Source organism: Rhinolophus sinicus, linkage group LG11 (assembly GCF_036562045.2).
Source record: "Rhinolophus sinicus isolate RSC01 linkage group LG11, ASM3656204v1, whole genome shotgun sequence".
Taxonomy (NCBI): Eukaryota; Metazoa; Chordata; class Mammalia; order Chiroptera; family Rhinolophidae; genus Rhinolophus; species Rhinolophus sinicus.
In genome coordinates, this window is record NC_133760.1 from 15170936 (window position 1) to 15197043 (window position 26108).

General features: G+C 52.7%; 1 protein-coding gene across 1 annotated transcript; it reads right to left on the bottom strand.

Annotated features, from left to right (window-relative positions):
* Positions 1-348: 348 nt before the first annotated feature.
* Positions 349-25590, bottom strand: GPI (glucose-6-phosphate isomerase). Its single transcript, XM_019742669.2, has 18 exons — positions 25368-25590; positions 24241-24331; positions 23854-23922; positions 22327-22446; positions 17310-17393; positions 17032-17178; positions 16159-16230; positions 15610-15654; positions 14248-14301; positions 4524-4584; positions 4063-4106; positions 3781-3933; positions 2688-2817; positions 2464-2540; positions 1321-1449; positions 1023-1098; positions 877-943; positions 349-767 (listed from the first exon to the last, which is right to left on the bottom strand). The coding sequence occupies exons 1-18, from the start codon at positions 25487-25489 to the stop codon at positions 632-634; spliced, it is 1677 nt and encodes a 558-aa protein (XP_019598228.1). The 5' UTR covers positions 25490-25590; the 3' UTR covers positions 349-631.
* Positions 25591-26108: the final 518 nt, after the last annotated feature.

Here is a 26108-nt window from a genome sequence, read left to right on the forward strand (position 1 = left end):
TGGCCAGGAGATGGTAAGCATCCTTGATCTGGGCCAGGGATACACCCAAAACAGACGTAATCTCAATGCGGTATTTAACACCACCCAGTGAACAGAAGTATATACAATTCCTGCAAAGTCACAGAGGTGAGGAGTGGAAGAAAATGGGGAAGGGGTTTGATTACAGAGGCCAAGGTGCCCTTGTGACACTGACTGTGCCCTACTCCACCCACACTCTTCTCATGGACCATCCTCCATTCGACCTGCTCACCACTTATAGTCACGCCTCAATCGAGGCATATGACCGCTTCTACAGGGTGCTCTAACTCCTGCATAGAGCACCCACCATCTCAGGAAACAAGACGAGGCTGAGCTTACAACCTCCTTTGTGGCATCTTTATTTTTCTTCCTGGGATATGAACAATGTGAATGTGGGGCAGAAACAATCAGCTGCACTGAAACACTTCAACTAACTGTAAAACAGGGGGGCATGGACACGGAGGTATTGGAGGCAATTCTAGACCAGCTTCCCCCAAAGGGCTTGTGGTCTGAGCCCATGACCAGAAGGTACTCTGGGCGGGACCATGCAGTGCAGACCGGTGAGGAGGGACAAGATGGACAGTCACATTAAGGACTTCAGCCCAGCATGAGTTTACTGGCTTCTGGCCTCACGCTCCTGCTTGATGAAGTTGATCAGCCCATTGGTGGAAGAATCATGAGAAGTCACTGGGTTGCTGCCATCAAGCTCAGGCTCAATTTTCTTAGCCAGCTGCTTTCCCAGCTCCACTCTGCCAGGAATAGGAGAAAGAATGGCATGAGGAAGGTTCCAGCATTGCTAGTGAAATCCACAAGTCAAACCACAGGCATTCTCCACCTTCCCCTCGAGTCAGCACTCACCCCCATTGGTCAAAGCTGTTGATGTCCCAGATGATGCCCTGAACGAAGATCTTGTGCTCATACAGGGCTGCAGAGGTGACAGACGGCAATGTTAGGGCTCCAGCAGCTCAGAACAACCTACCCAAGGCGGGACCTTCCCCACTCACCAATCAAGGCTCCAAGAATGAATGGTGTGAGCTTGGTGAACACAATCGAGTTGGTTGGACGATTTCCTTCAAAGACCTTCAGAAAACACCCAAGAATGTCCCCCAGTTAGTTGTGATCCCTAAATCCTCAGAAGGGAAGCACACCCTGCCCCAGAGGCAGGGATGTGTAGGATCTGTGAGGACAGCCCCTCCTCCTGTGTAGGACAAGCCAGGCACACCACGAGCCCCTGCCTTGGCCCCACAACTCGATCCTTCCATCTCCACTATGCCCCCCAAAGCCCACTTCAGAAGGGCTGACCTTGTGGGGCAACAGCTTCTCAAGGTCCTCTGGACTCTTTCCTGCAGCTTGGAGCTCCTTCCGGGCTTCATCTGTCAACTTCCCCCTCATCAGAGCCTCTGTCTGGGCCAAGAAGTTGGCCAGGAGGATCTGACAAGAGACATCCAGTTACACTGGGAAGCATTGTCTGAGCGTCAGGCAGAAGGACAAGACTTCCTAGTAGTGGTTAGTCCCAGCCTGGGCCAGACTGCCAGCCCCCACTCCAGAGCTCAGCTGGAGCAAGAGCGGACAGCAGGACACATGGGATGACATCAGACAGGGGTAACAACGAGAACTACCCTTTAAGGAATTTGCGCTACTTGCCAAGGGCCCTGCTAAGAATTTCACTACATCTAGGAAGAGCCTGTGGGGAGAGGCATGTCTCTTCTAGTGGAGGCTCAGTGTCCTCAATTCAACAGCGCTGAGCCGAGAAGTACGGAGGGGAAGAATCAGAATTCAAACCCAGGTCTCGGAGTCCAAAGCTGGTCCCCACAGTAACCCAGGCTACTCTGCACACTGAGATAGGGTGTGATCAATCCTCTTCTAGGACTTTGTCAGGTTAGGACTTGGATGGTTTTCCCGTTTGCTGCTGTGCTAGGCAAGATCTTGGCTCCATGATCTTTGCCCCCTTCTGTTATGCCCGTGTATGTTCCATTCCATTTTATAGATGGAATTAATGTTACAGACCTTAAAATCGGGAGATTATGCAGGTGGGCCCCATGTAATCATGTGGGCCCTTAAAAGTAGAAGAGGAAGGCAAAAGAATCAGTCAGAGAGATGCAGCAGGAGCGGAGAGAACCGAAGCTTGAGAGGACTCAACCCATCAGTGCTGATTCTGAGATGGAGGGGACCATGAGCTAAGGTGGCTTCTAGAAACTGAGAGTGACCCCCCCATCGCCAGCCAGCAAGGAAACTGGACCTTGGTCCTAACCTGAGCAGACACCCACTGAAACCGAGATAATAAATGGGTGTCGTTTTAAGCCACTAAGTTTGTGGTAATTTGCTGTGGCAGGAATAGAAAACTAGTCTAACTAACTGCCAGCTAATGAATGTATCAGGTCTGAAGAAGTCTGGGTGTAATGTGAGCCTAAGGAAGTGTGAGGAGGTCTGGGTGGGGGCTCTTACCTTGTGATGCAAACCCTTCCTTATCGGGTGCTGGGTCTGGACCGGGATGAGGAAGTCACAGGGTATCATCTTGGTGCCTGTGAAGGGCACTGTGGTTACCCAGGCGTCTTCCCGTGGGAGCCACAGTATGGTCTACAGGTCAGAGCTCTCCTAATGGAGAAGCCTCTGCCGGGAGGCCCGCTCCCTCCCCAGCAGCACCTGTGCCCAGGCCAGATGGGCCCTACCTTGGTGGATGAGCTGGTAGAAGGCATGCTGGCCATTAGTCCCTGGCTCCCCCCACACAATGGGGCCCGTCTGGTGGTCCACACGGGTGCCGGACTTGGTGATGTACTTCCCGTTAGACTCCATGTCACCCTGGAATGGGACAGAAACCCAGTCCTCTTATTTGCAAGTATTGTTCCTTCATGTACTGTGCCCAAATCCTGCCTGGGGTGCACCAGGCATACCTGCCCTGTCTTGGCGCTATGAGATGTCCTTAATCCTTTTTTCTCCCCTTACCCATGAGGACACAGGCTCACAGGGTTTCTAGCTTAGACCACTCTGCAGGAAGGACCCACGACCAGGAGAAGGTGGGTAAGAGGACCTCCTTAAGAGCAGAAATTGGTCACAAAATTTTCAACTGATTTCTTAAGGGAGAAGCAGGCTGGCATCGAGAGTGTATGGCCTTTGAGGGCTGTCACCTCAACTAGATGTGGGCCTTAGGGCCCTTCCTTCAATCACAGGACTCACCTCCAGGTATTGGGTGAAAGTCTGCTGTGCCGACCCAAGGGCTACAGGCCGGGGACTGGGTTGTGCTAAACAAAGGCAGGGACAAACGTGGACGGGTTGCCCGAAGCAGAAGCTGGACAAGCAGTCGGGGCTCTGGAGATTCCAGGGGCGCAGAGGGCTGTGAGTAGCCCAAAGAGGCACCAGAGACTGGGTGTGAACTTGCTTTTATGGAGGGACAAAGGCAGTACAAGCCATAGGGGTCCCGACCTGTGACCCCACCCTATTGCAGACACACAGAGTGATGTCCATGGAAGAAATGACCCAGCTGAGAAACATGCCCTGAGCCAAGCCAGGGTCTGACCGGCCAGGGCACCATGATAACCAGCCATGCCCCTCCCATGGCTGTCAAACTCAGATGCCACTCAGATCAAACAGACCCTGGATGCAAAGCTTCACCATGAGATGGGGAGCAGAGGTGGGCCTGGGTCATGCCCAAGCGGAAAGGAGAAAAGGCCCCTAGAGGGGCAGGAACTTGGGCGTCTGGGCTCATGGGCCTCCCAGAGCCTGCATAGGCCCCGCTGACCCTAAGGCCTGGCTGGTGACTGGTACCTGCTGGAAGTAGGCAGCAAAGCGGTGCAGGTACTGGTCATAGGGCAGCATGGCATGTGTCTCACACCCAAAGCAGTTGATGTACCAGATACCCAGCAAAGCCAGAAGGATGGGGGCGTTCTTCTCCAGGGGTGCCGTGCGGAAGTGCTGGTCCTGAAATGAGAGCAGGGTGGGTGGGAGCTGAGCTGCTGCCGGGGAAAGAAGGGGGGAGGGGCGGGGAAGCCGGACTAACTACATGTCTCTGGCCAGCGCTTGGCAGAGAACACAAGCCTCAGCACTTACCATCCAGTGAGCCCCTGAGAGCAGCTGCTCGAAGTTGTCAAATCCTGCGACACAAAAGCAGCGTCAACAGAAATGGCCGTGCCCTATGCCCATCTGGCAGTAGGCACAGCTTCTTCTGGAACCAGGGAAAGGCTGGATGTGGAGCCAGAAGAAATCGGACCTGGAAGACTTGGGCCTGCAGAAAGCCTCTCTAATCAGAGTCGGCTCTGAGCTCAGAGGTGGGTCTAACTCTGCCTCACATGGGAAACAAATAGGACTGCAGATGGAAGGGGTAGAGAGAAAGGGCAACCCGCAAACTGAAAAGAAAACTCGGGCCTTCCCTCCTGACCTGAAAGAAATGTTCCAGCCAAGGGCAGAGAGGCCAGTGGCCTGTGAGGACAGGAAGGGGCTCAGGGACAGGAGACCCTCACCCTACCGTAGACTTTCCACATCCCCTCCCCAAACAGAAACGCCACACTCACCCACGTGCAGAGCAATTGAGAGTCCAATGGCTGACCACAGCGAGTAGCGTCCTCCTACCCACTAAGAGAGATAGGAAAAGGTGCTGAGGAAGGGTGGGCATACCCGCCCCCCCTCCTGCCACAAAACCAGCCCCCTGAGAGTAATGCTCTTCCACAGGCGCAGCTCAGAGGGCCTGGGCCCAACCCACCTCTGGGAAGCAAGACAGCAGGCCAGGCGCTGGCAACGCTTTGGGCTGCCCAACAGGGCAGACTACACGTGGGCCTGATCAGAGGCACAAGACTCAGCTGAACACCTTCCCATGGCTGCCCTCTCTCCACACCGGAAGACCTGGCGCCTCATACCTGTGCCAGGCCCCACCTCCCTGGACACTGACAGACACAGCACTTCGTACCTGTGCCAGGACCGGCCTCTTCAAACCCTGACAGAGCCGGCGCCTTATACCTGTGCCAGGTCTCCTCAAGCAGAGACAGAGCCAGCGCCTCCTCGTACCTGTGCCAGGCCCCGCCTCTTCAAATACCAACAGACCCAGCCCCTTGTACCTGTGCCCAGCCCACCTCCTTGGACACTGATAGATCAGCATCTCACACCCGCACCTGGTTGTGCCTCCTGGGACACGCCTCATACCTGTGCCAGGCATCTTCACACCCTGACAGGCCCACTATGCGGCCCCACTTTCTCAGACGTCAACAGACCCAGCGCCTCATAGCTCTGCCTAGCTCACCTCCTAGGACACTGACAGATGAGAATCTCATACCTGTGCCTGGTCCTGCCTCCTGGGACACCGATAGGCCCAGTGCCTCGTACCTGTGCCATACTCTGCCTCCTCAGACTATCAGCTCCAAGGCCTCCTTCCTGGGCCTGGTCTTGCCCCTTCTGAAACTGACAGACCCAGCACCTCCTATCTGGGCCCATTCCTGACTCCTCAGGCTGGACTGACAAACCCAGTGCCTCACACTTGTGCTAGCCTGCCTCTTGGGACACTGACAGGCCCAGTGGTTCATACCTGGGCTTCACTGATCTTCTCAGCCTCAGCCCCAAGACACACCGAGGCCTACTCTTCACACTGTGCCTTTTCATGCCATCTTGTAGATTCCACTTTGTATCATCAGAAACCTCAGAATTCCATTCACATCTTCCAACTATGTAGGGAGCACCTACCACATTCTTAGCACAGGCAACAGAAACAGTCCATGGGAGAGAAAGAGGTAAATGAAATAATCATGCCAATTAATATGAAAAAGAGATATAAGAGCTTGGGAGAAAGGAAATATAGTACTGAAACCAATTATAAAAGGCATCCAAGGGGTGCTTGAGCTAAGATTTGAGAATGAGCAGGCATTACCCAGGGAAGCCCTGGGAGAGGAAAAGCATTACAGCAGCCAGAATAGCATAAGCAAAAGTCCTGGGGCAAGAGCAGCTTTTCTCAATAGTGAGAGAATTAATCCCCACAGAAAATGCTTCGAGTGACTTCTCAGTTCTCCAATGGATGGTCCAAGGCTAGTTCCCTTCTAGATGCAAAGGAGAGAGGCTAATTCATTACATTCAATGGATGCCTTAGGACATTGGGGCTTAATTCTCTACTGGAAGCCCACTGAGACAGGCTGGCCAGGAGGAAGCACAATCGAGAAGATGAAAGAAGAACTGAGGATTGGAGGAGGGTAGAAGTTGAGAGGCAAGGCTGGAGAACCAAGAAGTCTGGGTGAGGTGAGAATGGAAGCAGGAAACCACTTAGGACCCCCAGTGGTCATCCAGAGAATGAGGCTACCCTGGGGAGTGCAGAGGACTGATTCAGGAGGTCAATGAAACAGGATGAATGGGGAGAAGGAGAGAACCAAGTGTGGACCAGAGGTCTCTGGTTTGGATAATGAAATGAATGGTGGGGCCCTTCTCCCGGAAACAGTCTAGGTTGGGGGGAACCTTACCTGACAGATACAGTCCCACTGGCCATATCATGCTTGACATGGGCTCTCAAATCTCACCTAACAGACTCAACTCTAGAAACTGAACTGAATAGACAGCCAGCCCTCAGACCGACAGATTTCAGGCTTCTGACCTTGGCTGAGGCCAGGTCATCAGACCTCACTTTTCTGGAGCTCAGCAATGCCAGTGTCTGACTTGAGCCTCTGAAACCTCAGCCTGCAGACGCAAGTCTCTAGACCTCACTGGTACCTACAGTGGGCCTCTCAGACCATACCTCACAGATGTAGCTCCTCGAGTCAGTTCCACGTTCTATGCCTCACCTGCCCAGGCCCAGAGCTCACTTTATCTAGCCAGGTATAATCCTATCTTTTTCCTCACCTGGGTAACTCAGTGCCGATGCCAACCAGACCCCAACCCTGCAGACCACATCTTGGACTAGTTATAAATCCCCAGGCCTCTGTAATACCCAGAGCTCTGCCCATCACACCTGATCAGGTGCTACCTGGCTCAGGGCATTCTCTGTCCTACCTGATCCAAAGGTCTCTCAAGACCAGGCAGACCCAGGTACACATACCTAGGATGACTCTGTCTTTCCCTTGGTAAGAGCCCACACTACCCATTTAAAGGTGTCCAATCCTGCCACTGAAGGTCCCGCCTGTGTCTGACCTACCTTATCAGGCCTTCCCTGCCACGCCAATTATTCCTGGGCTAGAACTTGCCTAGCCTACTCATTTCCCCTAACAAGCCCAGGGCTGCCAATTTGTACCTAAACCCATGTGGCAAGAACCCACCTAAGATCACGTTTATACACCTCTCCCCATGTGACCTGGATCCAGGAACTCACTGACAAAGCCAACATCGGATGGATGCAATGGCTTCCCCTGGGATATAAGCGCTGTCTGTGTCCTACCCCAGTACCTCATACTGGAGGGTTACACACGTGTCAGAGGCAGGAGTCAGACAGCTAAGCTGATGCACCAGGTTTCACATACGTGTCTGGGCCTGACCCTCGCATCTCAACCTATAGACCCAGGTCCACCTCCTTGAGCCCAGCTTAGACTCCTCACACCTTCCTGAGAGATCCAGCTCTATCAACATGAGCCTGACCTTGGCTCTCAGGCCTATCTTGAGACTCAAGTCTCCATCCTGTGTCTGACTCAGCTCTTCACATCTTGTAAACAGATCCAACACTAACAACCCCAGCTTGACCTGGGCACCAACACCTCACTGAGGAGTCAGATTTCATCAGACGTGAACATCTCTGCATATCTGTGCCCCACACGGCCCACTGAGAGATGTGGTTCTACCTACCTGTGACTAACGCATGCTCCCCAGGCCTCATCTCTAAGACCTGGGTCAACATACCTGAGCCACAACAATGCTTCAAGGACTTCACCTGCAAGATCCAGGTATACATACCTTGCTTGAGACGTCTACCTACTTGTGTCTAACTTAGGCCCCAAGACCGCCTACGAGCCCCACCGTGTTCTGCCTACCTGAAGAAGACCCCAGCATTGTGGGCCTGACCTGGGAGGCCACTCTACCCACCCGGGCTGTACCCTGGTTCTTCACGCCTCACCAGAAAGACCCAGGGGCATACCTTCCCCTCAGGTACATACCTTCCCCTGAATCTAACATCTGAAAGAGCCAACTCTACCTACCTGTGTTCAACCCTAACTCCTTAGGCCTCATAAGACACCATGTTTGGCAAATGGGCTTTGAGAAACCTGTGGTTTCTCAAACCACACCTGGTGGGCCAGCTCTACCTACCTGTGGATCGATCCTGGGTCTTCAGATTACAACTGATGGGCCAGCTATACCTAGCTCTACATGACTTTGGCTCCTTACACTGTACCTAGTGGGCCAGTTCTACCTATGTGTGCTTGATCCTAGCTCTCAGCCACACCTGGAAGGTCATATCTGCCTACCTGTGCTTGAGCTTGGTTCCTCAGATAGTACCTGGCAGGCCTACCTGTGCTTGACCCTGGTTCCTCCAACCATATATGGTGGGCCAGGTCTACCTACCTGTACATGACTTTGGCTCCTTATACTGTGCCTAGTGGGCCAGCTCTACCTACCTGTGCTTGACCTTGATTCCTCAGACCACACTGGGTGGGACAGACAGTTCTACCTACCGATGCTTGACCTAGAGCCCTCAGACAGTACCTGGCAGACCAGCTCTGCCTACCTGTGCTTGACTTTGGCTCCTCTGACCACACCTGGTGGACCAGCTCTACCTACCTACCTGTACATGACTCTGGCTCCTTATACTGTCCCTAGTGGGACAGCTCTGCCTACCTGTTTGACCTGGGCTCCTCAGACCACACTGGTGGGACAGTTCTACCTACCTGTACTTGACCCTAAGTCCGCAGAAAGCACCTCGCAGGCCTGATCCTGGGTGCTCAGACGGCTCCTAATCTGCACAGCTCTGCCTACCTGTGCTTGACCCTAGGTCCTCAAACCACATCTGGTGGGACCTGTGTTTGATACTGGGTCCTCAAACAGCACCTGGCAGATCAGCTCTGCCTACCTGTGCTTGACCTTGGCTCCTCTGACCACACCTGGTGGGAGTTCTACCTACCTGTATATGATTCTGGCTCCTATACCTCGTAGGCCAACTCTGCCTACCTGTGCTTGACCTGGGCTCCTCAGACCAAACAAGGTAGGACAGTTTTACCTACCTGTACTTGACCCTAAGTCCTCAGAAAGCACCTCGCAGGCCAGCCCTGCTGACCTGTGCTTGCCCCTGGTTCCTTAGACCTCACCTGGCAGGCCAGTTCTGTAAACCTATAGATGACCCTGGCTCATTAAATCCTAACTGGTGGGCCAGCTCTGCCTAGTTGTGCTTGACCTTGGATCCTCAGACATACCAGGCAGACCAATTGTGCTTACCTGTGATTCACCCTGGATGCTCAGATCACAGCTAGTGGGACAGTTCTACCTACCCGTGTTTGACCCAGAGTCCCGAGACAGCGCTTCGCAGACGAGTTCTGCCTACCTGTACTTGACCATGGCTCCTCAGACCACACCTGGTGGGATAGTTCTACCTACCTGGTACTTGACCCTGGGTCCTGCGACCACACTTAGTGGACCAGCTCTACCTACCTGTGCAAGACCCTGGCTCCCTATACTGTACGTAGTTGGCCAGCTCTGCCTATCAGTGCTTGGCCCTGGTTCCTCAGACTGAACCTGGCAGGCCAGCTCTCTAACTACAGATGACTCTGGCTCATTACAGGGTAGCAGGTGGGCCAGCTCTGCCTACCTATTCTTGACCCTGGGTCCTCAGACCTCATCTGATGGGCCAGCTCTGCCCACCTGTGCTTAACCCTCGCCCTGCAGACCTCACCTGGTAGGACAGTTCTGCTTACTTGTGCTTGACCCTGGCTCCTCAGAACACACCTGGTGGGCCAGCTCTGCCGACGTGTGCTTGACCTTGGTTCTTCCAACTGGTGGGCCAGTTCTACCTACCTGTGCTTGCTCCTGGCTGCCAAGAGTGTACCTGGAAGGCTAGCTCTGCCTACCTGTACCTCATCTTATCTGTTTACATTTCATCGAAGGCATTGGTTCTTACCTGAGCTTGACTGTGATTTTTTAGATCCCACTGGACAGACCCAGTTTGTTAACCTGCCTTGATCCTGGATCCATAGACCTTACCTGACAAACCCTGCTCTACTCCCAGTGACAACCCAAGGATACAAACCTGTGCGAGACACAGACTCCATAGACCTTACCTCAGAAACTCAATTCCATATACCTGTACCTGGCCATGACTCCTCAACTTTACATGAAATCTCTATAAGAGGCAGAGATGCATTTCTCCCTGCCTTTCTTGACCTTACCTGGAAGATCCAGATCTATTCACTTGTACCCAATCCCAGCTCCTCAGATCTCACCTGGGAGACATCAGTCTAATCACCTGTCTTTACTTCATATCCTCAGAGGTCATCTAAGAGACCCAGTTCTTTCTAGATGAGCCTAACCCTGGATCCTCAGGCCTCACCTACAGATCTGCTCTACCTACCTGTGCCTGAGCTCAACTGTGAGACAGAGTTGAATGAACCTAGTGATGGCTTTTCAGGTCAACCTACCTCTGCTTGCCCTTGGTTTCATAGGCATTACCTGAAAAACTCAGTTCTACCCACCTGTGCTTGACTCCAGCTCCTCAGATGTGGAATATAAACAAGGATCTGATCTCAACAGCTCAGACCTTACTTACTCAAGACCCAAAAGTACTAACCTGTTTAATCTCACCTCAACCCCTCAAACCTCACCTGACAAACCTGCTCTACATACCTGAGTCAGACCCAGAATCATGAACTTTCCAGATGGATGCAGTTCTACATCCCTTTGCCTGACTCCAGCTGGCAGTCTTTTCCCAGGAGACCCAGGCCCACCACCTTCTCTGCATCACCAGACCTGCTGAGACATCACCTGGGGATGCAGTGCTGACCTGGACCGGACCATGGGTTTATAGTTCTCACCAGTCAGACTCAGTTCTGTGCCTGTTTGCCTCCACTGTCCTTTCCTGACCAACGCAGTTCTACCTAAATGTGCCTAATCTTGGCTCCTCAGGTCTCCTTAAGAAACCTAGCTACACATACCTTGTCCGATTCCAGCTCCCGAGGCCTTAGACAGATGTGGCTCTATAACCACCCCAGGTGACTCCGCTATACGATAATCACCCATGACCCGCAGTTACCCACAGTCAACCATGGTCCAAAAATGTTAAATAGAAAATTCCAGAAATAAACAATTCACATGTTTTAAATTGTATACCATTCTGAGTAGGGTGATGAAATCTCGCGTCATCCTGCTCTATCCTGCCCCAAACGTGAACTATCTTTTGTTCAGTGTCTCCACGCTGTAGAGGCTCCCTGCCCGTTAGTCACTTTGTAGCCGTCTGTTACCAGATTGACTGTCACGGTGCTTGTGTTTAAGTCACCCTTATTTTTCTTAATAGTGGCTCCAAAGAGCAAGAGGAGTGATGCTGGCAATTCGGATATGCCAAAGACAAGCTGAAGAGTGCTTCTTTTAAGTAAAAAGGAAAGTTCTCCACTTAATAACGAAAGAGAAAAATCATATGCTGAGGCTGCTAAGATCTACAGTAACAATGAATCTTCTGTCCATGAAATTGTGAAGAAGGAAAAACTTGTGAAGGGTGAGTACAGTACCATTAGCTATTTTGAGAGACCACATTCACATAACTTTTATTACAGTACATTTTTATAATTGTTCTACTTTATTATTATTGTTATTAATCTTAAACGATCATTGTTAGTCTCTTATTCTGCCTAATTTATAAATTAAACTTTATCATACGTATGTATGGATAGGAAAAACCAGGATTATAGGGTTCAGTACTATCTGTGTTTTCAGGCATCCACTGGGGGTCCTGGAATGTATCCCCGTGGATAAGGGTGGGCTACTGTACAAATCTAAGCTGACCTGACACTTCCCACAGAAGTGACAGATTCCTGGCTGCTTATCGAAGCCTGGGAAGAGCCCACTGGTGCAGTGTCTGAGGGACGTGGGCCTTGGACATCTCATCCTGTAGACACGGGTCTCTAGACCTTTGTCTACTATGAGCCTCTCAGACCACACCTTACCGACATAGCTCCTTGGTTGCTTCACCTGTCTGTTCTTCACCTGCCCAACTCCCCAGCCTCACCTCTCCCTCCTGTGGGCTCCGCAAACGCTACCCCAGCCAGACCCAATGCCACGTACATGCCTTGGGCTGATTCTGGATCCTAAGAGTCCTCTGCAGCACCTTCCACTCTGCCCATCACACCTGTTCAGGACGCTGAGAGCCAGGCGGCTGACCTGGCTCAGGGGACTTACTTATATTTACCTAATTCTGAGTTCTAATCACCTTATTTGAGTGATCAACCACCCACCTGATGCTGACTTTTTAGAACTGATCAGAGAGACCCCAATGTGTACATACATGTCCCAAGCCAGACATCTACACTTCAAGCCACAGATCCAGGCTTAAATACCTGTATGTGACTTCAGCTCCTCAGACCTTACTTGATAGAACCACCTCTAAATACCTGTGTCTCCTCCAGAATTCACAGACCTCACCTGTACTTTTACCTGTCCTGGTTCCTTCTAGAACACACCTGTACCTGTACTGACTTCTTTTTGGACTTCATCAGGCAAAATGAGCTCTCCAAGGTGTGCTGACGCCGGCTGACCTCTCAGATACCCCACAATTTACCATCATGCCCCTGCCTGATCCCAGCCTACAAGGCTGTCCCATGACCAACCTCAACAGACGGCCGCCCCACTTTACGTACCTCTGCCAGACTGGACTCTTCCGACCTACCTCAGAGCCAACACAGTGTCCCTATGTCTGTCCTGACTCCTCCTTCTCACCTGAGAGACCCTAGCTCCAGAAACTTCACCTGTCCCTGTTCTTGGCTCCTCAGATGTCACCGTCTCAATTCAGCAATATGCACGTATACTTTTAGTGACCAAGGCAGGTCCGTCCTCCAGCTACTGTGGCATGCGATATGTCTGGCGTGGCCCAGGAGGCCCCCACGGTGCCTGGCCACTCACTCAAGCCTCACTCCCCACGTTCCTGTGCTCAATTGCCATTCCTAGGCCTTACCTGGGAGATGCAGGCCTCTCCCTAAGCCACACCCCAACTCGTCTCTGCATGCTGGGCCCTTCAAGGCAATGAAAACCCAGACTGGAACACAATGCTGCTCTGCTGGGCTCCCTGGCTAGAAGGAGCACCCACACATCCCACACCACCACCTGCTCAGGCTCCAGATCCCGGGGAGGAGGTGGCAGGTGCCTCCCCTCCTTATCAGGCATGCAGCATTTGTCAGAAGCTGCAGTCTCTCTCCACCGGGGTTCCTCATCTGAGCCACTGGATGCAGAAAACGATTTGAGTGCCTCTTCTCAGTTCTTCCCAGGATGGTATATAACTAGTCCCATTGTAGAAAGAGGTTAACTCATTACACACAATAGGTGCCTTTGGGGGTTAGGGCTTAATTCTCTCCCAGATTTCAGGGCCAGGAGAGCTTTCAAAGGAGGTTCCATTTGTGCCACCATGCAGAGCTTCCAGTCTGATGGGACCAGGCCCTCTCTGGTGAGCCTACACGGGTCACGTGTTAGAGCCATGCCCACTGCGTTCACAGTACCCACCCCACACGATGCACCCCTGCATTCCACAGTTGGAGCCCTTCTCACACCACTGCTGCACTCAAACAAGCTGCAGAGAAAGCTCCAGCCCATTGCTTGGCACCAGCTATGGCTCCAGCAGAGATAAGTTCATGTGACTACCTGTCACTAGAGTGGCCTGAAGCTCTGCCACGGCCCCACCCAGGCCCCAGGCCTGGTGCCTCCTCTCTGCCACCCTCCAACTGCTCCTGCACCTCCTGTCCAGGCCTGCTCGGTAATACCTCCTGCCTCACCCCTGCCCCTTGGCCTTTTCAGATTGTGGCTGTATTTCCAGAAAAAGGTCATCACTGAGAATAACTCACAACCTTGGCTTAGTGAAGCGGGTAAGGGCAGCTCCGGTTACCCCACAGTGGGTGCTACTGGCAGGCACCCAGGGGAGTATCACCCTGGCTTTGCAAGCTTGGCCCACCCTTGGTGGAAGTGGAACACTCATCCTGACTGGGCTGTTCCTGCCCAAGCCTCCCTGATGGCTTCCCAGCTTTTCTCGAAGCCAGGCATGTAGCAGGTGCTCAATAAACATTGACCAGCCCTCACGGTCCCTCATTTGTGGCTCAACAGTCATGATTTAGCAAAGGACACATAATTCACGCAGCACAAAGACGTGCCTTTACTTACATCCCAGAACTCGAACATGTTCTGAGGGTCAATTCCAAACTCCTTCACTTTGGTCTAAAATGGGCAAAGGGAGAGGGAAAGAAGGAAGCATGTTATTAGTTGGACAAAAACAGGAGCTCCCGGGGGCAAGGAGGCGTGCTGTCTGAACTGTGGGAGCACCCCCACCTTCTGCAGAGCCCCAGACAGGCAGGGCTGAGGCAGCTTATGAGCCCAGGGCAGGGACAAGAGCTGTCCACCCTCCAGCTCGCATCCAGCACACCAGTGGCCTGGCACCTGCGAAGCCTTCCTGCTGAGGGGGCAGCATACCCAGGGTAAGGACCTGGACCACACACTGCTCAGAAAAGGGCTACCTCTTGGGTCTGTTGGGGTACCAGGAACCACCCCCAAGGACATCTGGGAAATGAACCTGAGCTCAGGCAGGGGCCACCTCCCAGGCCGGCGCCACCTCCCAGGCCAGGTGCCACACAGTCAGGAAATCTGCCCAGCCCTTCCAAAATCTGGGATGACTCTGCCCCAGAAAGCCTTTATGTGTTCCAGTCCCCCAGGCAGACAGGGTCACAACCCTTACACTGTCCCCATAGGAGGAGATGTCCTAGTAACCAGTCTGAGCTCTACCTGCAGGAGCCAGACAGAGGTACTATGGTTAGCCAGCCTTAAGATGGCCCTGTCTCCCCCATGGAGCAGGTCAGTACTGGAGGCAGGAAGGGGTGGAAGCGGGGAGGCAGCAGTCAGGATGACCTGGGTGTGGTTCCAGCTCTGACTCAGCCCAGCACAAAGCCCAACACACACAGCAAGTGTGCACAAGATTTGCCATGGTTGTTACTCCTGGAGCACAGCCCCACCTGGCCCCGCTGGCCCACACTTTGCACAAACTCAGACCAGGCAGACTGTGAGAATTGGCAAGCAGGTGACTCGAATTCTAATCCGAGCCATCACTCGGCAAACAGTCACATCCTTCGCTGGGGCCAACATCCTCATGTGAGAACCGGGATGCAGCCCCCACCCCGGTCAGCACATCCCACTTGGGGAGAGGCAAGTGACAGGGTCATGGAGGCCGAGGGAGGTCATGTGTGTGGGGTGTTCTCAACATCAGTCAGCCCTGGGAGGTGGATGGGGTTGACATGATTTCACTGACTGCAAGCCCCTCCTTGGAGCTGCAGAGACTTGACGGGAAAATGCAGAAAAGACAAGGAGGGTTTGCAGCTCACATCCCTCCTAGGCACCCCACCCTCCGACTCAATCAGGGGAGCCAAACTCCCCGAACCTGTGAGCCACATATCGGTGCGTATATTCTGAATAGATTGACCTTGTGTGGCCTGAACCATCGCAGGGACATAGTCTGGGGCCCATATGGGCACTTACCGTGTTGGTAGACAGGGCAACAAAGTGCTTCGCAACTGCAGAAGGCTACAAGAGACAGAGCCAAGTTACACCAAACCCATCCTGGGGGGCCACCCCCGGGTAACGATCCTCCCATCTCCAGAGAAACCAAGGCCCCGGGTGGGACCGACTGTTCCCAGTCCTTGGTTCTGAGGCCATTGGAGGAGCCCCACATCAAGGCCAAGAGGACAGAGGGCCCAGAGGCCAGCCAGCCCATCCTACCTTACCACATACAAGGCCCAGGAATGGCCCTCCCTATAAAGTGGGTGTGGCCAGGGGTAGAGAGGATCCCACAGGACCAAGGGGCCTTCAAGAAAGGGCCTTCAGCCAGTTGAGCAGGTTCTGCCATGTTTGGTGCGTCTGGGGCTAGCAAAACCAAGTATCTTAACCAGAAAAGTCAGGCACCAGAGAGGCTGCCTCCTGCTGCAGAAATAGGGCTGTAGGGCTAGGCTTGGGCACTCAGGTGGACGGGCAGGCCCACCCTGCCCTTCCGGGCCCACACACACTGCCCACCGCCCACCCAGCACTCACATTCTTGGCCGACATGAGAAGCCACTCCTTTGCTGTCTCTGCGTTCGTGATGGTCTCTTGGGTGGTAAAGGTCTACAACCAGAGAGTACAGCAGTCAGTCCCAGCTCATGCTCTGTGCAGCCTCCAGCAAGGACTTGGCAGCAGAGGCCATGTGGGTACCCAGTTGTCACAGGGAGCAGTGCATGTGGGTCAGTGACAGTGACTTCACATAACCTCCACCCACATTTCCACAAAGCCATGACGAGTGGCTGTGTCTGGGGCAGGAAGGGGCCTAGAAGTAGCGGTGTCATCCTGTGACTCCAGGACTCCACAACCAGAGGGAGGGGAATCCTAGTAAGAGCCACACCCCCTCTGTACACCCCCATCCCTGCCACGGGTCACAGGCCAGAGCATCTTCCAGGAGAGGGGCTGCGGCCATGCCTAGGGCTCCCTTCAGCCCGGCTAGGCTGTATCTCAGAATTCAGACAGCATTCTTAATATTTTATGTGTATTAACATGAGTAAACAGGGCATAAATGACAACAAACAAAACCCTACATTATCTGAACATGGGTCTGGGATCAGAAAGAAGCAGACACAAGGGACCGATCTCTAAGAAAGACAAGAACAGTCTCGGGCTAAGCACAGATTCCACAAAGCGAGCAAGTGCGGCCTGAAGACCAAGGTTCAAATTGACCAGTCCGGGCTTTATCAGGTGAACAGTGTTTGCCCCCAGACAAGGAACAGCCTGAGGGCAGCTGTGCTGACCTGATCCACAAAGCACAGTTCACTCAGAAGTGATGGGGAGGGTCGCGTGCCCAGGGCAGTGGCAAAGCATCCACCTGGCCCGCCCTGCCCCCACCCCAGTACATAGGGCTGGGGAGCCAGGCTGTACCTTGGAGGCGATGATGAACAGGGAGGACTCAGGGTTCAGGGCGGCCAGGGTTTTGGCAATGTGGGTCCCATCAATGTTGGAGACAAACCAGACCCGAGGACCTCCTGAAGAGTATGGCTTAAGGGCTTCCGTCACCATGAGGGGTCCCTGTAGGGAGATGTAAAATCAGAAAACAAGAGTCCAGGGCCCACAAGAGGTGGGAACAGCCAGGTCCCATTGTTGGAGAAGCTAAGGCCCTGGATGGGACCCCTCCCTCCACCCCAAGGCCATCCTCTCACCAGGTCAGAGCCACCGATGCCGATGTTGATGACGTCTGTGATGGGCTTGCCCGAGTACCCCTTCCAGTCACCGCTTCGTACTTGCTGGCAGAGAGAGGGACATGTGAGAAGCCCACCCTCTGAGGATAAGCTGCTGCTCAAACACATCCCTTTTGCATCCATATACCTCAGTCCCGACTTTCAGGCCCTCACAGGGGCCTACAGAGTGGCGGATGAGTAGGTGGCAGATTTCCTGCCACACTAACCCTCAACTATCCCATCATTAGCAAAGAGGGGTGACATCCCCCCTCACAGTAACATTGTCAGTATTTACATAACAAGGGTGAACACTCAGAAGAACCTAATACATCAGAGACCAAGAGACGTGAAATGCCAACCACGGGGACAGGAATGTCAGACATGCAGGAAACCTCCACATGGACCCCAGTGGCTCTTGCCTCCTGGTATGCACACCCCGTATAGTCCCCCATGCGGAACAGGGCTGACCTACACACCCATGAAGAGATTGCAAACATGACGGAGCATGACCTCAGAAGCTGGGTCCTGAGAGACCTCACAGCTTCTGTCTTGCTCTCTTGTGTCGCTCATTTTTGGGGGAGCCATCCACTATGTGGTGAGGACACATGAAGAAGCCCATGTGGTGAGGGCTCCTCTGCCAGCTGCCAGTGCCGAGTCACCATTCACGAATGGGAACCACCTTGGAAGAAGATCCCCCAGAACCTGCCAAACCTTCAGATAAGCACAGCCCTGGCCAACATCTTGACCACAACTTCAACAGACCCCCAAACAAAGACCAACCAGTTAAACCACTCCCGAATTTCTGACCCACAGAAACTAGGTGGGATCATAAATGTTTACTGTTGTTTTAAACCGAGTTTGGGTGGAATCTGTTATATAATGACAAATAACTAACACAGATTTTGGTATCAGAAATCCCTTCCAAAGTAGGGTATTGCCGTAACAGAAACCAAAAATTTGTGGACAAAGCTGAAAGAACCTTGAGGAGAGAGTGAAAACCTAAAAAAAACACTGGGAGAGACTATTAGCACAAGTTTGATAGTCCTCGAAGAGGCTGCTAAGTGTGGATTTAAAGAAAAGGGAGGAAAACATTCTTGGAAATGGGAGGAAAATAATCCTTGTTATGTAGGGACAGAAAGTTTAACACTTGCCTGCATGAACAGGGAGAGTAAGAGAGATGCTGTTATGATCCAGATAATCTAGCTACAGACGTTTTCACTGGGTCAAAGCAACTGCCTGGCTTTTCGGTGCTTACAGTAAAATGCAAGAAGAAAAAAGTAAGCTAAAGGAAAACCTTTTAAACAAAAAGAGGCCAGGAATTGTTGGGTTTGAAAATTCCCAGCCTCTCCAGGCAACAAGTGAAGCTAAAATTAAGAGACAGCTCCTTGGCAAAGGTTCACATGCAGGGCACTCACAGAAGCATAGCAAAAAGACAAAGCTGAGAAGAGCTGCAAAGTCCTTTGTTAAGATCTCTGAAAGCGCTAAGGCGGTAACAGAGAAACTTTGAGGCTTCTACGAAGCTCAAGGGTACTGTCTCTGTGGTCTCAGAAGCAGTGGTAGAAAGGACCTTATTTTTAAGAACCTGGTGGGTGTGGCTTTTGTCTAATGGAGTGAACCCCCCCCCCCCCAATAAGCTTCATAGGAGGCCCACAAAGTTTTTAAAGATAATTGCATTGTCAGAAACATCACCAGCTTGGAATAAAAGGGACAGAGATGGTACATAGAGAAAAGAAGACTTTAGATACCCACATTTCTGTAGGCAGTCGCAGGCTCAGAAAACTATGCAGTGACAAACAAGGCTACCTTTCATGTGCAAAGATGAATGAAGACAAAGCCAAAGCCCTGAGGAATGGTTCTCAGGCTTGAGTGCTAACCAAGCAACTGACAACATGTGTCCTGCTGGATTTCAGAAGTGCTTCGGACCAATGGCTCCTGTGTAATGCCTCCCACTTTTCCCCTTTCTGCAAAGGAATTATGCTTTATCAGCTCTCCTATGCCTATTCTACTGTTGTCTGTTGGGTGTGTGAAGGGTAAATAACTTGTCTCCTTAATTCACATGTCCTCAGATTAAAAGGAACTGTAATTATTAAAGGAAACGCAGGTACGACTATCCCTGTACCTAATTTAGAGGATGAGGTTGACTTCTAGCCGATACTGCGATGGGATAGCACCTTCAGAGAAGGTGAGTGGGGTATGTTGCCTGTGGAAGGAGCCAGACGGCAGACTATGGTGGCCAACTTCCAAGATGGTTCCCAATGATCCTCACCTCCCGGCACAGAATTCATGTCCTTCTGTAGTCCCCTCCCACTCTGGTCAGAGCCTACTTGTAAAACCAATGGGTATTACAGAAATCAAAGAGTGCAATTTCTGATGCTGGCTCATAAAAGACCTGGAGGCACTCTGCCTTTCTCTTTGTTGTATCACTTACTCTGAGGAAAACCAGCTGCCTTGTCACGAGGACACTCAAATAGCCTGCGGGGAGGTCCACCAGGTAGAACCGAAGGCTCCCAAAAGCCAGCACTAATTGTTAGTGAGCCCCTTGGAAGCAGATCCTGCAGCTCCCATTAAGCCTTCAGATGAGTGTAACCTTGGGCCAACAACTTGACGACAACCCTTTATGAGATCTGAGGCAGAACCACGCTGTGCAGTCATTGCAAATTCCTGATCCACAGAGATGTTGGTTGTGTTCAGCTGCTAAGTTTTGGAGTCATTTGAGGACCCAGCAACTTTTATTTTTGCTTTATGTATTAATAATAAAGCAATTGGGCCGGCCCGGTGGCTCAGGTGGTTAGAGCTCCATGCTCCTAACTCCAAAGTCTGCTGGTTCGATTCCCACATGGGCCAGTGGGCTCTCAACCACAAGGTTGCCGGTTCAATGCCTCGTGTCCTGCAAGGGATGGTGAGCAGTGCCCCCTGCAACTAAGATTGAACACGGCACCTTGACCTGAGCTGCCTCCCCGATGGCTCAGTTGGTTGGAGCGCGTCCTCTCAACCACAAGGTTGCCGGTTTGACTCCCGCAAGGGATGGTGGGCTGTGCCCCCTGCAACTAGCAACGGCAACTGGACCTGGAGCTGAGCTGTGCCCTCCACAACTAAGACTGAAAGGACAACAACTTGAAGCTGAATGGCACCCTCCACAACTAAGATTGAAAGGACAACTTGACTTGGAAAAAAGTCCTGGAAGTACACACTGTTCCCCAATAAAGTCCTGTTCCCCTTCCCCAATATAAATAAATAAATAAATAAATAAATAAATAAATAAATAAATAAATATAATAAAGCAATCAACCTATGGAAAATTTTCCATCAATACAGAAAGGAAATAAGTTGCCCATCTCCTCAATCCTCAAACTCACCATTAAAATTTTAATAGAATAAAGCATCTCAGAGGAGGAAATGTGTATATCTTTAACATAACACACACACTTTATTTGACCAGATGGTCACTGTTTTACGACACATGCCAATTATGTAACTTCCTTTTGTTAACTTCATAATATATCCTGAACAGGATGGCAGGTCGGTGCAGCCGCAGTCCCCTAATTCTTAATGATGCCCAGGACGACAGTATCCGAACATACACTGATTTCACTGGTCAGTCCCCTCTGATAAATAAGCTCAGGTTGTTTCGGTTTTTGCCTCTACAACCAAGGTCACGGCAAACATCCTCATCTAACTTTGGAGAACTTTTATGAGGGCAGCCATGGGGAGTGTTCCTCACCATGGACTTGCTGCCATTCAGCAGCTTTCTTGAACTATAAATACCCCATCTGTCTGAGTCAGGTACTCCCGCGGCCAGCCGTAAGGCAAGGCCTTCCTGCAAACAGCTCCCCAAAGGCTAGTGGCACACTTTCCACATGGCATGCCAGAGCACACAAGCGTTGATCAAACAGAGCATGTCAGCTCTGCCACTCACAGCAGATGGCTGAAAATGCACCCCCACCCCCCACCCCCAAGGCCCCTCACACATGCCGGTCACTGGTAAGGCACATCTGGAATCCAGTTTCCCATCAGGATCCCAAGCTTTTCTCACCCTGGGAAGTCCTACCCCCTCGGCTGCCAGACCAGATCACCTCCTGCCATTTCAGGTCTGCAAATAGCTCTCAGCCAAAGCCACCAGACTTTGACCAGCCACACGTGGGGGCCACTGCTCTCAGGGACAAGCTGACCAGAGCACAGATGATGACTCCCAGAGCACAGAACCCATACATACAGATGTGCACACACCCGCACAGACAAACAAGCCCACAGAAATCACCCTTGTACTCTAGGCTTGAGGCCGTCCGCCACCCATTGCAGAATATCCCCTGGGACAGAAATGAGGCAATTGACGTGGGGCAATCTCTAGCTAGTCTGAGGTTAAACCTCTAAACCCCAACACAGGAAAGTTAAGCGCACTGACGCTGACACAACAACATCTCCTACATATTATAAGTACAAATAAGCTGCAGAAAAGCAGGTAAAAATCAACCCGTGTGTTTGTGTATACGCATGGGCATGTGTATATTTCAAAAAAAGGAGATGACAAATGTATGCGTATGCTAGTACATGCAGAGTTGTTTGGGGGTATGGTCCAGGAAATTTTAAAACACTTATTTTATCTAGTTCTAGACTAGGCAATAAGGGGATATGACTAAAGAGATTAGAAAAAGCAAGATTCTCCCCCACTGTCCCATCCCTCAGGAGCCTCACTTTTCAGATCTCGGCCACTGGCCAGACTGTCCCCAGGAGCCCACAGGAGTCTACAGTTCAGGACGGATGCTGCTCCACTGCTGCCAGCTGTGGGCTCATTCAGAACAGGGTCAGGGAAATTCGTGCCTTAGCAGAGCCCCCCAAGGGCCCACAATCACAGATCACCCTCCACCTTAGATCACTCCCCACTCAGTGAGGGTCTGAGTCCTCTCCAAGGAAAGTGGAGGGGTGGCCCATCAGGGCCCCGAGATACCCAAATACATGCACACATATGGCTAAAGGGAAGTCCAGCCCAGTAACTGCTTACCTGGCAGAAAGACTTCATCTTCTCCAGGACCCTGTTCACCTCTGGCATCACGTCCTTGCCGTCCACTAGAATGGGTGTGTTTGACCGGTTCCGCAGAGCAATGTGCAGCACGGCCCGATCCTGGGGACAAGCGACAGAATGAGGAGCTTCCCACCTTAGGGCAGCCACACTTCCAGCTGGGCGTGGTGCAGTCAGCTCAACCTCTAGACACTGGACTTGCAGACCCTGAGGTCTCGTCAGTACCATGGTCTCATACTGAGAACCTACTACGTGATTCTGGAAGTAGGGGCTACCCCAGGCCCCGGGGAGAAGGCAAGGCATGTGCCACTCCCTTATGTGCTGCAGACGGTCAGTTCCAAAGGGAGGGAGACCAGAATCAGCCTAGGATTGGTCCCAAGGGCCAACAGGGGTTTAGAGTCTGAAAAGCCAAGGAAAGAAGCACAGAGCGAGCAAAGATAGAGAGTGGTGACAACCCAGGTCAGAGACATGCAATAAATGGCTTCAGAGGACGAGGCCTCATTAAGCCTAAAGTAGTCTCATCTTCCTGATGTGAATACATGGTGTTTGCATGGTATCTCTTCAAAAGTGCCCCCTGCCCCTGGGATGTGGAGCAAACCAGGCAACTCAAGCTTCCCTCCAGCGGCCCCATCACACCAACTGCCAGAAACCAACCAGACCCTGAGATTGTGATAGATACCAGGCAGCTGGCCTTGTCATGTGAGAGCAACAGTCCCATCAAGCTGAAGCCGGCAGAGGAGTCCTTGACAGAAACCGGCCTAAAGATGCCAGGTGGGCAGGAAAGGGATGGTCTCGGGACTCCAACCCAGGGAGAGGTTCACTAAGGTGGACCTTGAAAGCTTCAAGTCTGACCCCACTCCTGTTCCATATTCCATAGGCAAATGCACTCCTCCAGGAAGCCCTCCTTGATTACAGCCTCTCTCAGCCTAGCCCAGCAGTGCGAGACAGGTTGAATCTGAATCCTGGTTCTGATTTTATAGATATGACATCTGGGACCTCTGAGCCTCAGGTTCCTTGTGTGTAAAAGGAGGATGATAACATCATGAGGAGGAGCCTCTGAGTGCACAGTGATTACTGCGTCTCCGGCTTCCACAGTAATTCAGGAACGCCTAAGTCCTGGCCTCACCACTGCTTCTTACTGACTCCAACCACCGAAGAGGTTGATCTTTTGACAGAAGATTCTTCTTTTCACTAATAAAACTTGCAGCAAAGGTAGATCTGAGTTAAGTTCTCCAAGTGTGCCCTGAGAAGCTTTCTCCTTGCAGGCTTGAGATGTGCTCTCCCTAGGCAGACACCGGGAGCCATTCCATGCTCACCAGATCCAGACCGCCAATCTTGGGGAAGACACATCCCAAGGCCCTGCAACCCACAGGAGGAAATAGGCCTTCAGGCCCTTCATTAAGCAAAAGCATTGCCTAAGAGGAGGGGTGAAGACATGGTGGGGCTAACGGTCAGATGAACACCAAAGGGAAGGAAGAGGCCCTAGCAGACCAGCTGAGTTCTGCTCACCTCGGTGAAATTGATCTTCTGGCCATTGAACATGTGCTCCCGGGCAGCCTCCACACCCCTGGACTTGGCCTGAGAAGACATAACACTGAAGCCTGGTCCCACCCACACTGGCCCCCAAGAGTCCAAGCTCCCATGCACAAGGCTCGGTGCAGCCCTGAGCGGGGTTGATGGCTGCAGCCTGGCGCCCTCCCCCACTGCCTAGGGAAGGGTCTGCTCAGAACCTGAGCCAGGGCCAGGAGCTCAGAGCCCTGCGCTGGCACACAGGCAGTCGCTGAGGTCCACAGAGAGAAGGAAGTAAAGATGCTCAAGGACACGGGGGCTCCCAGGAGCCCAGCTTGCCCACCACACCGAGGGTCACAGGTCAAGCCTCCCACAGGAGAACATTACCAGATCCACCAGCATTTGCATCACACCCTCCGTCACAAGGTTCTTGGAGTAATCCAGCAAAATGCGCCCATGGTTGGTGTTGAGTGTCAAGCTGCAGAAAAATGACAGAAGCATTGACCACACCCTCAGGTTCCCACAGCCTGCTGCTCCCTGATCAGACCTGCCTCCAGGAAAAAAACCTTCCTTGTGCCACACCCCAAACAGGCCTCAGCTGCCCAACACAGTGGTGGTGTCTTTTACCTGCCTGTCCCCCAGGCTGACCTGTAGCGACAGCAGCATAGTGAAAAAGGCCATTCTCGGAATGGAGAGGCAGACTCGGGGTGAGGAGCCATTCCTCTGCTAAAACTGAGATGGAGAATGGGAAGACAGAGCTGCGTGCACTGCCCCTGCCTAGCCCAGGGAGTGACCATCACCTCCCAGAGCTTCCATTCTGAGGTTCAACTTCCTCAGGGAAGGACCCAGATGACAGGGCTGGCCATCGGGGGCTTCCAGCCCGGAGCCACAGACCTCTCCTCCCCAACACACCTGTACCAGTGCCCAGAGCACGCTCGGCCCCATTCCCGCCCCCCAAGGTTTCCGCCGACAGACTCCCTTCCATTTCCTGGTCCTTCCCAGGTCGCCGGAAGGCATCATGCCCCCACATCTCTACCTTTACACCAGGCTCCCTGCAAATCCCCCGGGTCTGCCCCACTCTGACCGCATCCCGCAGACGGTCCCAAGCCCATTCTCATCCGGCAGGGGGTGGAAGGAGACAGCCCTTCCCCTCCTGCTGCGTCAGCGAGGGCCCCTCCGCACAACAGCGGAAGGAGTCCATTCTCAAACCGCTGGGGCTGAGGGGTGGAGACGGGAGGAGGGTGAGGGACATGTCCCCGTGGAGGGAAAGCCGTGAAGGCGCCCACTTCTCATGGCTAAGCAGCCAGCCCCGGCCCCGGACCCCCGACAAGTCCCCAGGAACCTGCTTCAAGGAGGCGTCAAGGACAAACTGCGGCCTAAGCCCGATCCGTGGCCAGGGGCCCCCGGGGACCTCCGGCTGGGCCACCGGCCTTGGCCCTGCACACCCTGAGCTGCGGCCCCGCGCACCGCAATCCCGGCTGCCACGTCCCGCCAGACTCTGGCCCCGCGCGCACCTGAAGTGATTGAAACGTTCCTTGTCCGCTTCGAAAAGGCGGCGCAAGTTGAGGTCAGAGCCGTGCTCGCGGTGCCATTCCTTCAGCTTCTGGAACTGCGGATTTTTGGTGAGCGCGGCCATGGCGAGAACAGCAGCGTGCACAGGCTGGGTCGTGAGCTGAGGAAGAAGAGGGACCGCCGGCGTGCAGAAAGCTCCCCCCGAGCAGCGGTCTTTATGGCGCAGGCGCCCGGCCCCGCCCCTCCCGCCCGGCCCCGCCCTCAGCACCCGCCCCGCGACTTTGCCAGCCGCGGGGCTCCGGGGCTTCCGCTGGTGTCGCCGTGCAACAGGCGGCCACTTATGCTGCTGCTCTGCGACCTCTGCCTGGAAGCGACTAGGGGACAGAGGCCGAGATCCCAATGCCCCGGTGTGTTTGATTCGTTCGTTCATTCATTCATTTAACACAACTCCTTCAGATACCTTCCATGTTACAGGTAGTGTTCCGGACGCTGCAGATACATAAGCAAATATATAAGCAAAATATACGGTATATCAGATGCTGTTAAGTGTTATTGAGAAATGGAAAGCTGGAAAGGGCTCTGGAAGTGGGGGTTGCACTTTTTAATAGAATGGTCAAGAGAAAACCCGCACTCATGAGGTGACATTTGAGCAAAAGCCTAAAGAAGGTGAGGAAGCAAGTCAGTGGGATATCTGGCGGGTAAGTATTCAGGCAAAGAGAAGAGCAACTGCGAAATTCCCAAGA